Source organism: Ranitomeya imitator, chromosome 5 (genome assembly GCF_032444005.1).
Source record: "Ranitomeya imitator isolate aRanImi1 chromosome 5, aRanImi1.pri, whole genome shotgun sequence".
In the NCBI taxonomy this organism is placed as follows: domain Eukaryota; kingdom Metazoa; phylum Chordata; class Amphibia; order Anura; family Dendrobatidae; genus Ranitomeya; species Ranitomeya imitator.
Genome location: NC_091286.1, coordinates 233564683 through 233579396, shown reverse-complemented (window position 1 = coordinate 233579396; position 14714 = coordinate 233564683). Strand labels below are relative to the sequence as shown.

Here is a 14714-nt window from a genome sequence, read left to right as displayed (position 1 = left end):
GCATTTCTGGCAAGGTGCACAAAGGCGCATGCCACTGAGAAGATGTGTTTAATTCATTGAGTGAAATGCACGTTAATGAATATGGTGCGTCATACGTTACATTAAGACTGGTATGCGCAACATCACTCTTAATAAATTGGCCCCTAGGTGCACAGCAGAATAATTGATCTGTAAGCAATGTAGTTTGCATTTTTTGGAACTGTGCTGGATGAGGCTATATTGAAATTTAGTGGAACTGGGTTGGCAATAGAACTAAATCCACTGTCCCCCGACTCCAATTTGCTTTATAAACATACAAATTGTGCCTTACTCACCCTCCCTTGGTTTAGTGTCGAGTCTCTGCCATTGCACAGTGTTTGCTGTTGTCTGCAACATTGACAACGCTGCAGCCAATAAGTGAGATCAACTGCTCTGAGTGTATTGTGCTGGCAACACATGCAAAGCTGATGAGCTCACTTGTAATCTGGAGCACTGCGAATGTGACGTCAGCACTTCAAATAATAACAGACACTGGGAGCAGTGGCAACGGCCCCGCACTGGACCTGGTGAGGGCGAGTAAGCCAGAGTTTGTAGAGCGGGTTTTTATGATATGCCTTTAATATAATACTGCATTGTACTTTCCTGTGGAGCGCAGCCTGTTAGTGCACACGTAGATGGAACCTCTGCGGATTTTTCCGCACCTGTTTGGAGAAATACGCAGGTAAAAAGCACTGAGTTTTGCCTGCGGATTTACCGCGGATTTTATGCGGTTTTTGTGCGGATTCCACCTGCGGATTCCTATTATGGAGCAGGTCCAAACCGCTGCGGAATCCGCACAAAGAATGAACATGCTGTGGAATAAACAACGCAGTTTTTCCATGCGTTTTTTCCGCAGCATGGGCACTGCGGATTTTGGTTTCCATAGGTTTACATGGTACTGTAAACTCATGGAAAACAGCTGCGAATCCGCAGCGTAAAAAACGCTGCGAACCGCAGCAAAATCCGCAACGTGTGCACATACCCTTAGGCATCGATTCAGGTCCCAACAGTTGGTAGACATATATCAGTCATTGATAGCATATCTAGTCTTTATATATTGAATCATCTGTTTGCATGTTATTTAACGTGATTGGATACTCTGGATTATTATGATTATACTTCAAAGATAAATGAAATCAATACTCACATTATTCTTTTGACAAATAATCTCCTAAACAGAAGAAAAAAAAAATATGTATAATTAAATAAAAAATAAAATTCATTCACCATTACGTAGGTAAATAAAGATGAAAATTTGTTCAATAGGAAAAGAACATGAGCCTTTTTAATATGAAAAAAAATAAGTTATTTTAACTTACAAATAAGACAATATATACATACAATTTAAGATACAAGCGATTCCGGGGGGGAGGGGATATGGATGCAGGAGAGATTGATAATTGCTATACGACAGAAGTGAGGAGGGAGCTAATGATGAATGGACAGGAATCGGAGCGGGTTGAAGTGGTGATCAGACTCCTCCAATACACTGCATCCAGCGTATGTACCATGCACCAGACAAACAGGGACAAGTCTGTTGCCATTCTGGGACAAATTCAGAGTAAGATCTCGTATTGTAAGCTCCTGGGTTGAATGCAGGAATATTTTCCCAGTGAAAAACTTAACAGCGCAGCATGTACCAAAAGGAAAATTACCGTTTGAAATCCATTAAAGGGAATTTTATCAGCAGATTTTTTCTACCTCATCGGAGAATACCCTGATGTTGGCATAGATACCCTGAATCCAACAATGTACCACTTAGTTTATTTAGTGTTCTGACACAATCAGACTAAACTAAACTAAATTTAGATTTAGAATGAAGCAGAGCTGAGGAAGTTAACCCCGCCCACACCAAGCTCTCCATGTACAAAGTCCATAAACAGCAAGTTGCATATCACAGGGAAAGGGGGCGTTGCTAGACTAATGTAATCCAGCAAGGTTTATCTCTTGGTGATAAAACCTTCACAGTTAGTAAACAGCATGCACTTTGACAAGTGACACACCCCTGAATTCTGTGTTTCAGCCTCTAGCTCCTGCTGTCTTCACATTACATAGCAAAAACCGGTCGACAGATTCCCTTTAAATGGCATATGTCAGCAGGTTTTTGCTATGTAAGCTGAAGACAGCATGCTGTGGGGATGAAACACAGATTTCAGCAAAGCCTCTCTTATCAAGCTCCGAGGTTTTGCTTGCTTGCAATGAAGCACCAGGAGCTTATCGCTGCTGGGACACAGCAGCAAATGCATGCCAGTCCAACTCCGCCCCCTTCTGTGATAGGCACCTTACTGTCTATGGACTTTGTACACAGAGAGCCTGGTGTGGGCATAAGCAGCTGCCTTAGCTCTGCTGGATTACTAAATCTAAAAACTGCCAAAAGGGCTGCGCCCAGTAAACTAAGTGAGACATTATTGGATTCAGCTTCTCTTTGCCCACATCAGGCTGCTCTCAGATGAGGTAGCAAAAACCTGCTGACAAATTCCCTTTAGGCAATGAATGAATGAAACGCTAGTGGGTTTTTTTTAAAGGCAAAAACACTTACAAAATGCTCAAAAAAAGCCCAAGCACTTTTTGAGATTTTTTTAGCCCTTCTATTAACTTCTATCACAAAGCATGGAGGAACCCCATAAGAGAAAACGCCTGGAATTACTGTCTAGTTACTTCTTTTAAATGCTTGTCCTTTTTGTAAACCTGGAGCTAATTAAAAATGATCCAGATACAGAAGTATCAACAACAAAATCACCTTTCAATAAAAATGTACAGGAAGAGACTTCTTAGCGTTTTATTTATTGAATTTTTCAGGCTTATTTTCTGAGCAGAACTGCTCCAAAAATGCCTAGAAAAAAACTGTGTGAACAAACCCTTAGGCTACTTTCACACTAGCGTCGGACTCGGCCCGTCGCAGTGCGTTGGGCCGAGGTTCCGACGCTAGCAGTGAATGCGCTGCACAACGGAGGCAGCGGATGCATTTTTCCTGCGCATCCGCTGCCCCATTGTAAGGTGCGGGGAGATGGGGGCGTTATTCCGGCTGCGCATGCGTGATCGGAAAAAACGGTCCGTCGGCAGCAAAAAACGTTACATGTAACGTTTTTTGCTCCCGGAGGTCCGCCACAACACGGCGCAACCGTCACACAACGGTTGCGACGTGTGGCAATGCATCGCTAATGTTAATCTATGGGACAAAAACGTATCCTGCAAACAACTTTGCAGGATGCGTTTTTTCCCATAAACGACGCATTGCAACAAACGCTAGTGTGAAAGTAGCCTTAGGGTATACCCTGGGAAATACTTCAAATATATGTTGCAGACGCACCTGAAAACGTGATGTGAACTGAGCCCAAGGAAATAATTTGATTTATGCAAAACAAATGATAGTACATGACTAAAAAATTTTCTGTGAACACATTTAATTAGCTTTTTCTTACCTTAAGAGACTGTAGAGTTTCAGTGTTTGTATCACAATATAGGATTATATTGTTGGCCATGCTAAAACTTTCTCTAACACCAAGGTGGTAAAACAGTGAAGGCTGGCGAAAAGCATCTGTCATTTCTACCACGGAAATATCTGCAATACACAAGGGAATCAACGTTAGCACTTTAGATACCAAACATCATAGAGCGATCAGTAATAAAGGGGATGGCCCTTTCTGCTTGTCATTTAACCCCTTAATGACCACCAATATGTCTTTTTACTGACCGGAGATATAAGAGACTAGCCTCCCCATACAGGTGACAATCCAGCAGCTGGCAGCTGTACACTTAGCTGACAACTTTCTGTATCAGCCACGATCAGTGTTGGCACCGTCCAGATCTGTTTAACCCCTTAGATGCTGCTGTCAATAGTGACTACATCATATAAATGATTAACAGAGGCTTCCTCTTTATCCCCGCACCTTGAGATCATGATTGTGTGGTCCTGATGTTTGCCAAGGCAATTCTCAACCATATAGCAGCCTTAGAGTCTGCCGGCTACAGCGGTCTGGTCAAAAGTTAGCGACAGTTAGGTGGTAAAAATACACTTTTTCATTCCTGTTGTGCCACATTGTACTAATTCCTGAAAATCACCTGAAGGGTAAATTAGCTACCCGATTGAATACTGCTATGTCTGGGAGTGCCGTTTTAAAAATGGTATCATTTTGGGGGGTTTCCGTCCAATATAGACTTGCTTTGGCAAAACTGATGTGTATTTGGTCCTGCCAATAAAGCTTCTTTGAATCTTGAATCTATAGGACTCCCAAAGTCACTTCAAACCTGGATAGGTCCCTAAAATAAATTTTTTTACATTTTCTTGCAAAAATAAAAAAATTACTGCTACACTTTGAAACCTCCTGAAATGCTAACAAAATAAAATAAAACAACATTTTACAAGTGGTGCTGATGTAAAGCAGACATGAGGGAAATCTTATTTATTAATGTTTTTGTGTGGCATGACTATCTGTATTAGGTCGGAGTCACACTAGACCGTAATACGGACGAGTGCTATGCGATTAAAAAAAAAAAAAAAATTTGCATAGCACTCGGACCAATGTTAATCTATGGGGCAGCTCCTATCATCCGTTGTTTTCTTGGCCGTATTATACGTGTGAGAGACATCACAGCATGCTACGATTTGCACCATATATCAGCCAAGAATCGCCAATGAAAGTATATGGGTGCGAGAAACTCGCACACCACACGGACCATCAGTGTGACATGCGAGAAATAGGCACCGATGTCCTCTATTAAAGCCTGCAATTCAGTGCGGTGTAATGTAAAATCACACTAACAAATTAGAATAGAATAGATAAAATAAATGTCTACACATGGTAAAGGTATATATATACCGTATATACTAGAGTATAAGCCGACCCGAGTATAAGCCGACCCGCCTAATTTTGCCACAAAAACTGGGAAAACTTATTGACTCGAGTATAAGCCTAGGGTGGAAATGCAGCATTTACCGGTGAATTTCAAAAATAAAAATAGATCATTATTTCCCCATAGATGTGCCATATACGGTGCTCCGCACCGTTCACTGTGCCCCATAGATGTGCCATATACGGTGCTCTGCACCGTTCACTGTGCCCCATAGATGTGCCATATACGGTGCTCCGCACCGTTCACTGTGCCCCATAGATGTGCCATATACGGTGCTCCGCACCGTTCACTGTGCCCCATAGATGTGCCATATACGGTGCTCTGCACCGTTCACTGTGCCCCATAGATGTGCCATATACGGTGCTCTGCACCGTTCATTGTGCCCCATAGATGTGCCATATACGGTGCTCTGCACCGTTCATTGTGCCCCATAGATGTGCCATATACGGTGCTCTGCACCGTTCACTGTGCCCCATAGATGTGCCATATACGGTGCTCTGCACCGTTCACTGTGCCCCATAGATGTGCCATATACGGTGCTCTGCACCGTTCACTGTGCCCCATAGATGTGCCATATACGGTGCTCTGCACCGTTCACTGTGCCCCATAGATGTGCCATATACGGTGCTCTGCACCGTTCACTGTGCCCCATAGATGTGCCATATACGGTGCTCTGCACCGTTCACTGTGCCCCATAGATGTGCCATATACGGTGCTCTGCACCGTTCACTGTGCCCCATAGATGTGCCATATACGGTGCTCCGCACCGTTCACTGTGCCCCATAGATGTGCCATATACGGTGCTCCGCACCGTTCACTGTGCCCCATAGATGTGCCATATACGGTGCTCCGCACCGTTCACTGTGCCCCATAGATGTGCCATATACGGTGCTCCGCACCGTTCACTGTGCCCCATAGATGTGCCATATACGGTGCTCCGCACCGTTCACTGTGCCCCATAGATGTGCCATATACGGTGCTCCGCACCGTTCACTGTGCCCCATAGATGTGCCATATACGGTGCTCCGCACCGTTCACTGTGCCCCATAGATGTGCCATATACGGTGCTCTGCACCGTTCATTGTGCCCCATAGATGTGCCATATACGGTGCTCTGCACCGTTCACTGTGCCCCATAGATGTGCCATATACGGTGCTCTGCACCGTTCACTGTGCCCCATAGATGTGCCATATACGGTGCTCCGCACCGTTCACTGTGCCCCATAGATGTGCCATATACGGTGCTCCGCACCGTTCACTGTGCCCCATAGATGTGCCATATACGGTGCTCTGCACCGTTCATTGTGCCCCATAGATGTGCCATATACGGTGCTCTGCACCGTTCACTGTGCCCCATAGATGTGCCATATACGGTGCTCTGCACCGTTCATATTTCCCCATAGCTGTGCCATATACGGTGCTCTGCACCGTTCACTGTGCCCCATAGATGTGCCATATACGGTGCTCCGCACCGTTCACTGTGCCCCATAGATGTGCCATATACGGTGCTCCGCACCGTTCACTGTGCCCCATAGATGTGCCATATACGGTGCTCTGCACCGTTCATTGTGCCCCATAGATGTGCCATATACGGTGCTCTGCACCGTTCACTGTGCCCCATAGATGTGCCATATACGGTGCTCTGCACCGTTCACTGTGCCCCATAGATGTGCCATATACGGTGCTCCGCACCGTTCACTGTGCCCCATAGATGTGCCATATACGGTGCTCCGCACCGTTCACTGTGCCCCATAGATGTGCCATATACGGTGCTCTGCACCGTTCATTGTGCCCCATAGATGTGCCATATACGGTGCTCTGCACCGTTCACTGTGCCCCATAGATGTGCCATATACGGTGCTCTGCACCGTTCATATTTCCCCATAGCTGTGCCATATACGGTGCTCTGCACCGTTCACTGTGCCCCATAGATGTGCCATATACGGTGCTCTGCACCGTTCACTGTGCCCCATAGATGTGCCATATACGGTGCTCTGCACCGTTCATATTTCCCCATAGATGTGCCATATACGGTGCTCTGCACCGTTCACTGTGCCCCATAGATGTGCCATATACGGTGCTCTGCACCGTTCACTGTGCCCCATAGATGTGCCATATACAGTGCCCTGCACCGTTCATTGTGCCCCATAGATGTGCCATATACGGTGCTCTGCACCGTTCACTGTGCCCCATAGATGTGCCATATACGGTGCTCTGCACCGTTCACTGTGCCCCATAGATGTGCCATATACGGTGCTCTGCACCGTTCACTGTGCCCCATAGATGTGCCATATACGGTGCTCTGCACCGTTCACTGTGCCCCATAGATGTGCCATATACGGTGCCCTGCACCGTTCACTGTGCCCCATAGATGTGCCATATACAGTGCCCTGCACCGTTCATTGTGCCCCATAGATGTGCCATATACGGTGCTCTGCACCGTTCACTGTGCCCCATAGATGTGCCATATACGGTGCTCCGCACCGTTCACTGTGCCCCATAGATGTGCCATATACGGTGCTCCGCACCGTTCACTGTGCCCCATAGATGTGCCATATACGGTGCTCTGCACCGTTCACTGTGCCCCATAGATGTGCCATATACGGTGCTCTGCACCGTTCACTGTGCCCCATAGATGTGCCATATACGGTGCTCTGCACCGTTCACTGTGCCCCATAGATGTGCCATATACGGTGCTCTGCACCGTTCACTGTGCCCCATAGATGTGCCATATACGGTGCCCTGCACCGTTCACTGTGCCCCATAGATGTGCCATATACAGTGCCCTGCACCGTTCATTGTGCCCCATAGATGTGCCATATACGGTGCCCTGCACCGTTCACTGTGCCCCATAGATGTGCCATATACAGTGCCCTGCACCGTTCATTGTGCCCCATAGATGTGCCATATACGGTGCTCTGCACCGTTCACTGTGCCCCATAGATGTGCCATATACGGTGCTCTGCACCGTTCACTGTGCCCCATAGATGCTCCACATAAATCTCTGCCGCCGCTGCTGCTGCTGCAATAAAAAAAAAAAACACATACTCACCTCCCTTGATTGCAGCTCCCGGCGTCTCGTTCCGGCGCCTCCATCTTCCCGGCGTCTCTGCTCTGACTGATCAGGCAGAGGGCGCCGCGCACACTATATGCGTCATCGCGCCCTCTGCCTGAAGAGTCAGAGCGCAGACGCCGGGAAGATGGAGGCGCCGGCCGGGAAGATGGAGCGACGCTCGGCGGCTGGAACGAGGACAGGTGAATATGCTATACTTACCTAGTCCTGGCGATCCTCGCGCTGTCCCTCTGCCTGGTCTTCGGTGCCGCAGCTTCTTTCTCTATCAGCGGTCACCGGCACCGCTGATTAGAGGAATGAATAGGCGGCTCCACCCCTATGGGAGGTGGAGCCGCTTATTCATTTCTGTAATAAGCGGTCCCACGTGACTGCTGAAGAGGGGAAGAAGCTGCAGCACAGAAGACCGTGGGACGGCAGGGACAGCGCGAGGATCGCTGGGACTAGGTAAGTATGCCTCAGCGACCTCACCCCCTCACCCGCCGACCCTGCCACCCACCTTGACTCGAGTATAAGCCGAGAGGGGCACTTTCAGCCCAAAATTTTGGGCTGAAAATCTCGGCTTATACTCGAGTATATACGGTATATAAATATATATATATATATATATATATATATATATATATATATATATATATTTTTTTTTCATACAGAGCTAGATAGCAGAATAGCCGGTAATTCAATTGTCGGGTTCTATAAAATCATTGCAGAACCCGACAGGATATGAGACATGGTGTACATACAGTAAACTATAGCATATCCGCTATATTTTTTACATCCCATCCTAATAATGATAGTAGTGTGTGTGGGTAAAATTTGGGAGCTGTAGGTGTATATTAAAGGGTTAATTCACAGAAAAAACTGGTGTGGGCTCCCGCCAACTTTCTCCGCCACAGAGGGAAAGTCCCTCTCTAGGCTATCAATATCTGCCCTCAGTCACTGGCTTTCCCTCTCTGGCGGAGAAAATTGCAAGGGAGCCCACACCAGTTTTTTCCGTGAATTAATCATTTAATTTAACACCCACATATATATGTGTCTGACTGATATATATATATATATCCATTATATATCCGTTTTGCAAGCCGGATGTCACACGGATGCTTAGATGCGAGAAAATCGCATCCTCACACTGCACACGGATGACATACGGATCACTGTTCAGAGAACATTTCTGCGATTCTCAACTGTGTAAAACGGACCGATTTTTTATACGTTGTATGTGACTCCAGCCTTAAAGGTATAATCATTTAATGACTGAAAAGTGCAATTTTTTTTTTACATTTTTGCCAAATTTCTGTTATTTTTTTTTATGCAGAAACACAAAACATATCAATCTAAATTTACCACTATCAAAAATGATAATGTAGCACGGAAAAAAAAAAACTCAAAATCACTGGGATTTTTAAAGCATTTTAGAGTTACTACCATATAAAGTGACACTGGTCAGATTTAAAAAATTTGGCACAGTCACTAAGAGGTTAAGGAAGCTGTTTATGATATAGATTATTGTATAATCACAAAGTTTCCCCAACCCTTCTCATGTAAAAAAAAATAAATATGAAAATTAAAGCTTTGTTCTCACTAATGAACACACATAGCACATTTGACAAGACAGCTATGTATTTCATGGAATAACAAAGTGGGAAAAATAAGAAATAAGATTCAGCAGTCAATACTGCTAGTCAGGGGCATCTGAGGAATTACGGTAAGTCACATGTCCAGCATTACCAAGGTAATACAAACAGAGTGGAGTGATTCCATGTCCTGAGGGATAGTCTAGTCATGGGAATACACAGGACATATGATTCTAGTACCGTTCTGCTACAGGGAAAAAAATCTCTTCTAAAACTTGCTTAGATTGGATCAAACTGGGGCAAAGGCTTATAATACTGTAAAATAAGCATTCCTTACTACTCTACGCACTCTTGGTCTGTGTGTACAGGGACACGTAAGCCACATTACAGGACTGCTTGTACAAATGCCCACTTTGGGCTTGCCCAAGAATTGCCGCCTTCCTCTTTGCGGCCTGTTTTGTGGATTGTGTAAGCAAAAACGGACTATTGGGAAATACGGATGCTGAACTTTATCTGCTTCTGTATTTGTCCAAAAGTTATCACAATTGTCACAGTGATCATATATTTTGTAGCAACATATGGTATTGTTTGTGGTGTGGAAAAACGTAATAATCTCATTGCAACAACAATATGTCTATTTTCAAAACCTCGGCATATTTTCAATGAATGGAAATATTCTGATTTACATGTAGAGATTAAAACCTCCTTTGTATGGTTGTTCCATATCTAGACTGCCAAAAAAGGGAGCTACACGTAAATTGCTTTCCAGATGGTACAAAGTCCCTTCTAAAATACATACAACGATGTACTACTTTTGGCATCATCTGGAATTATTTGTGCCAACTTTCTAACACCCAATTGGTAGGACGTGTAGGTGATAACCTCCTCTTTCAATGACCGTTGCTTAGCATTCTCCCACGCCATTTTCCTGCTTTATAGTAGTGACGTACCCATGAAATCCTACCAGGCTTTAATTGTGAAACTCCTTGATAATGCAGCCCGCATCCTGGAACTGTTGTGGCAAGGTTCACATCCTTCCTCTCTCAATCTCTGGTTTCACAAAATTGAAGACCTACAAAGTACAGAGGATCTTCCTTCCTAAATATCAGTCACAGCACAGTTCCTTGTACGACACTGCAGGGTATAAAGATACATTGGGATCCAGTGACTTGCTTCTTTATGGGCCATGGCTTAGGCTCATCAGGGGTAGAACAGGCCAAAGGCTTTGCGCCTTCCCTCCCTTAGCATCATTTAGTATCTTTCCCTTGCTTTTCTTTCTGCATGGCCCTCACACTCCTCCATTTTCTTCCTTTTCTCCTCCTCCAATTTTACACTTAAAACACAATTTTGATTGCCTTGTTGTGCACATGTATCAGAGTTGTATAACTCTTCATTATCAAATGATCTTCATTCATTTAAACTGGAAAGCCTATAGAATTATAAACCCTGCCATAAACTGTAACAACCACAAAAAGCAGCTCCTCCTAACCCTGTGTGTTCTACTAACACTGTTCCCGCATGTCCCATACTAAAGTACTGCTATATTTTAAAATAAAGTGAATAAAATAACTTCGGACAAAGATAACTTTTCAATGTATGCTGGCATTTTTGTTTGAAAAATAGAATTCATCCAATTTATTTTGCCATTTCTTGAACTGAGTTCATAAAAACAAAGCTGTATTCATGAAAAGCTGAACTATGACATTCAGAAAAGTGCAGAAAACCCCATGCTTATCAAAGAACCGTATGATTATGAATAAGACTTCCTGCCAAGTCAGAAATGGTACAAGAAAAAAAATGTCTTGTTAGCAAAATGTTACAGCTGGAGGAGGCAGAACAAAACACTAGCTCAGTTTGCTTTCACTCCATTTTTACCGATTGTGTTAGACTTTAGATGTCTTCAATTATTTCCCTAATAAACTTCAAAACCAATATATGATTGGTCTAGGGAAAAGCACCAAGGAAAAAGCAGTCTACCATGTACAATTGATGCTAAGTAGCGATGAGCGAATATACTCGTTACTCGAGATTTCTCGAGCATGCTCGGGAGTATTTGTTAGTGCTCGGAGATTTAGTTTTTCTTGCCGCAGCTGAATGATTTACATCTGTTAGCCAGCATAAGTACATGTGGGGGTTGCCTGGTTGCTAGGGAATCCCCACATGTAATCAAGCTGGCTAACAGATGTAAATCATTCAGCTGCGGCAAGAAAAACTAAATCTCCGAGCACTAAAAAATACTCTGAGGACCCCCGAGTATGCTCGAGAAATCTCGAGTAACGAGTATATTCACTCATCACTAATGCTAAGTAGTACTTGGACAGAATCTGTCAGAGTTTATTCTGCCCCATTTAAAAACATTTCCTGAGTGTCCTCAACTGCTAATGTAACATAACATTACACATGGGGATACCTTTAATCTGACAAGGTGCTTCATGGGGTTTACTAACTTTGCAGTGTTTGAAAACTGAATTTAATATGACAGTGTTGCATATGCTAATTAAACAACTAGTCCATCAAGACCCTGATTTCCCAGAACTAGTCCCGACTTGGATCTTCTAATCACTCAGGAAGGCTTGATTAGACCTGAGAGTCCTTTTAACCCCTTCATGACCCAGCCTATTTTGACCTTAAAGGGACACTGTCACCCGAATTTGGAGGGAACAGTCTTCAGCCATGGAGGCGGGGTTTTTGGGTGTTTGATTCACCCTTTCCTTACCCACTGGCTGTATGCTGGCTGCAATATTGGATTGAAGTTCATTCTCTGTCCTCCATAGTACACGCCTGCGCAAGGCAAGATTGCCTTGTGCAGGCATGTACTACGGAGGACAGAGAATGAACTTCAATCCAATATTGCAGCCAGCGGGTAAGGAAAGGGTGAATCAAACACCCAAAAAACCCCGCCTCCATGGCTGAAGATTGTTCCCTCCAAATTCAGGTGACAGTGTCCCTTTAAAGACCTGGCCGTTTTTTGTAATTCTGACCACTGTCCCTTTATGAGGTAATAACTCAAGAACGCTTCAGCGAATCCTAGCGGTTCTGAGATTGTTTTTTCGTGACATATTGGGCTTCATGTTAGTGGTAAATTTAGGTCGATAATTTTTGCGTTTATTTGTGAAAAAAAATGGAAATTTGGCTAAAATTTTGAAAATTTAGCAATTTTCAAATTTTGAATTTTTGTTCTGTTAAACGAGAGTTATGTGACACAAAATAGTTAATAAATAATATTACCCACATGTCTACTTTACATCAGCACAATTTTGGAACCAAAATTCTTTTTTGCTAGGAAGTTATAAGGGTCAAAATTTAACCAGCAATTTCTCATTTTTACAGCAAAATTTACAAAACCATTTTTTTTTAGGGACCACCTCACATTTGAAGTCAGTTTGAGGGGTCTATATGGCTGAAAATACCCAAAAGTGACACCATTCTAAAAACTGCACCCCTCAAGGTACTCAAAACCACATTCAAGAAGTTTATTAACCCTTCAGGTGCTTCACAGCAGCAGAAGCAACATGGAAGGAAAAAAATGAACATTTAACTTTTTAGTCACAAAAATGATGTTTTAGGAACAATTTTTTTTTGTTTTCCCCCAAGGGTAAAAAGAGAAACTGGACACCAAAAGTTATTGTACAATTTGTCCTGAGTACGCCGATACCCCATATGTGGGGACGAACCACTGTTTGGGCGCACGACAGGGCTCGGAAGGGAAGGAGCGCCATTTGACTTTTTCAATGAAAAATTGGCTCCAATCTTTAGCTGACACCATGTCGCGTTTGGAGAGCCCCTGTGTGCCTAAACATTGGAGCTCCCCCACAAGTGACCCCATTTTGGAAACTAGACCTCCCGCACCTTGAAAAAGAGCAGCGAAACGCGCGTCGGTGGCGGCGTGACACGGGCCCGGCTTCTTATTACAATATGGGTAAGCTCCCCTAAATGAGTATCGTAACTTTGCTACATATTACTATGCCGCAACTTTGCAGTAACTATTGATGTCAGCTAGTATATGCTGTTGGGTGATGCTTCCCATAAGGACTATGGGCACTAGGCACTTTACATTTTGATACTATTTGCCGGTACACCTGTGACCATCCTAACCCTTTGTATGTAAATCGTTGTTATATGTGTGTGATTTAAATTATTGATGGAATAAAGTATGAAAAATTAGCTCCAATCGTTAGCTGACACCATGTCGCGTTTGGAGAGCCCCTGTGTGCCTAAACATCGGAGCTTCCCCACATGTGACCCCATTTTGGAAACTAGACCTCCCAAGGAACTAATCTAGATGTGTGGTGACCACTTTAAACCCTCAAGTGCTTCACAGAAGTTTAGAACGCAGAGCCGTAAAAATAAAAAACCATGTTTCTTTCCTCAAAAATTATTTTTTAGCCCACAATTTTTTATTTTCATAAGAGTAACAGGAGAGATTGGACCCCAAAAGTTGTTGGCCAGTTTGTCCTGAGTATGCTGATACCCCATATGTGGGGGTAAACCACTGTTTGGGCACACGTCGGGGTTCGGAAGGGAAGTAGTGACTTTTGAAATGCGGACTTTGATGGAATGGTCTGCGGGCGTCACGTTGCGTTTGCAGAGCCCCTGATGTGCCTAAACAGTTGAAACCCCCCACAAGTGACCCCTCTTTAGAAACTAGACCCCCCAAGGAACTTATCTAGATATGTGGTGAGCACTTTGAACCCCCAAGTGCTTCACAGAAGTTTACAACGCAGAGCCGTGAAAATAAAAAATCATGTTTCTTTCCTCAAAAATGATGTTTTAGCAAGCATTTTTTTATTTTCACAAGGGTAACAGGAGAAATTGGACCCCAATAGTTGTTGCCGAGTTTGTCCTGAGTATGCTGGTACCCCATATGTGGGGGTAAACCACTGTTTGGGCGCACTTCGGGGCTCGGAAGGGAGGGAGCACCATTTGACTTTTTGAATGCAAGATTGACTGGAATCAATGGTGGCGCCATGTTGCATTTGGAGACCCCTGATGTGCCGTAACAGTGGAAACCCCTCAATTCTACCTCCAACACTAACCCCAACACACCCCTAATCCAAACCCTAACCCTAATCCCAACCCTAACCCCAACACACCCCTAACCCTAACCCTAACTACAGCCTAATCTTAACCCTATTTCCAACCCTAGCCCTAATTCCAACCCTAACCCTAAGGCTATGTGCCCACGTTGCGGATTCGTGT

General features: G+C 44.2%; 1 protein-coding gene across 2 annotated transcripts in view; it reads right to left on the bottom strand.

Annotated features, from left to right (window-relative positions):
- Positions 1-14714, bottom strand: part of MAP3K5 (mitogen-activated protein kinase kinase kinase 5) — a 295259-nt gene that overhangs the window by 161363 nt on the left and 119182 nt on the right. For both annotated transcript variants that reach the window (XM_069725964.1, XM_069725965.1), the window contains exons 2-3: positions 3441-3580; positions 1166-1189 (exon numbers count right to left, since the gene is read on the bottom strand). In XM_069725964.1, the coding sequence (XP_069582065.1) occupies positions 1166-1189; positions 3441-3580 (164 nt within the window). The remainder of the gene's footprint in view (positions 1-1165; positions 1190-3440; positions 3581-14714) is intronic.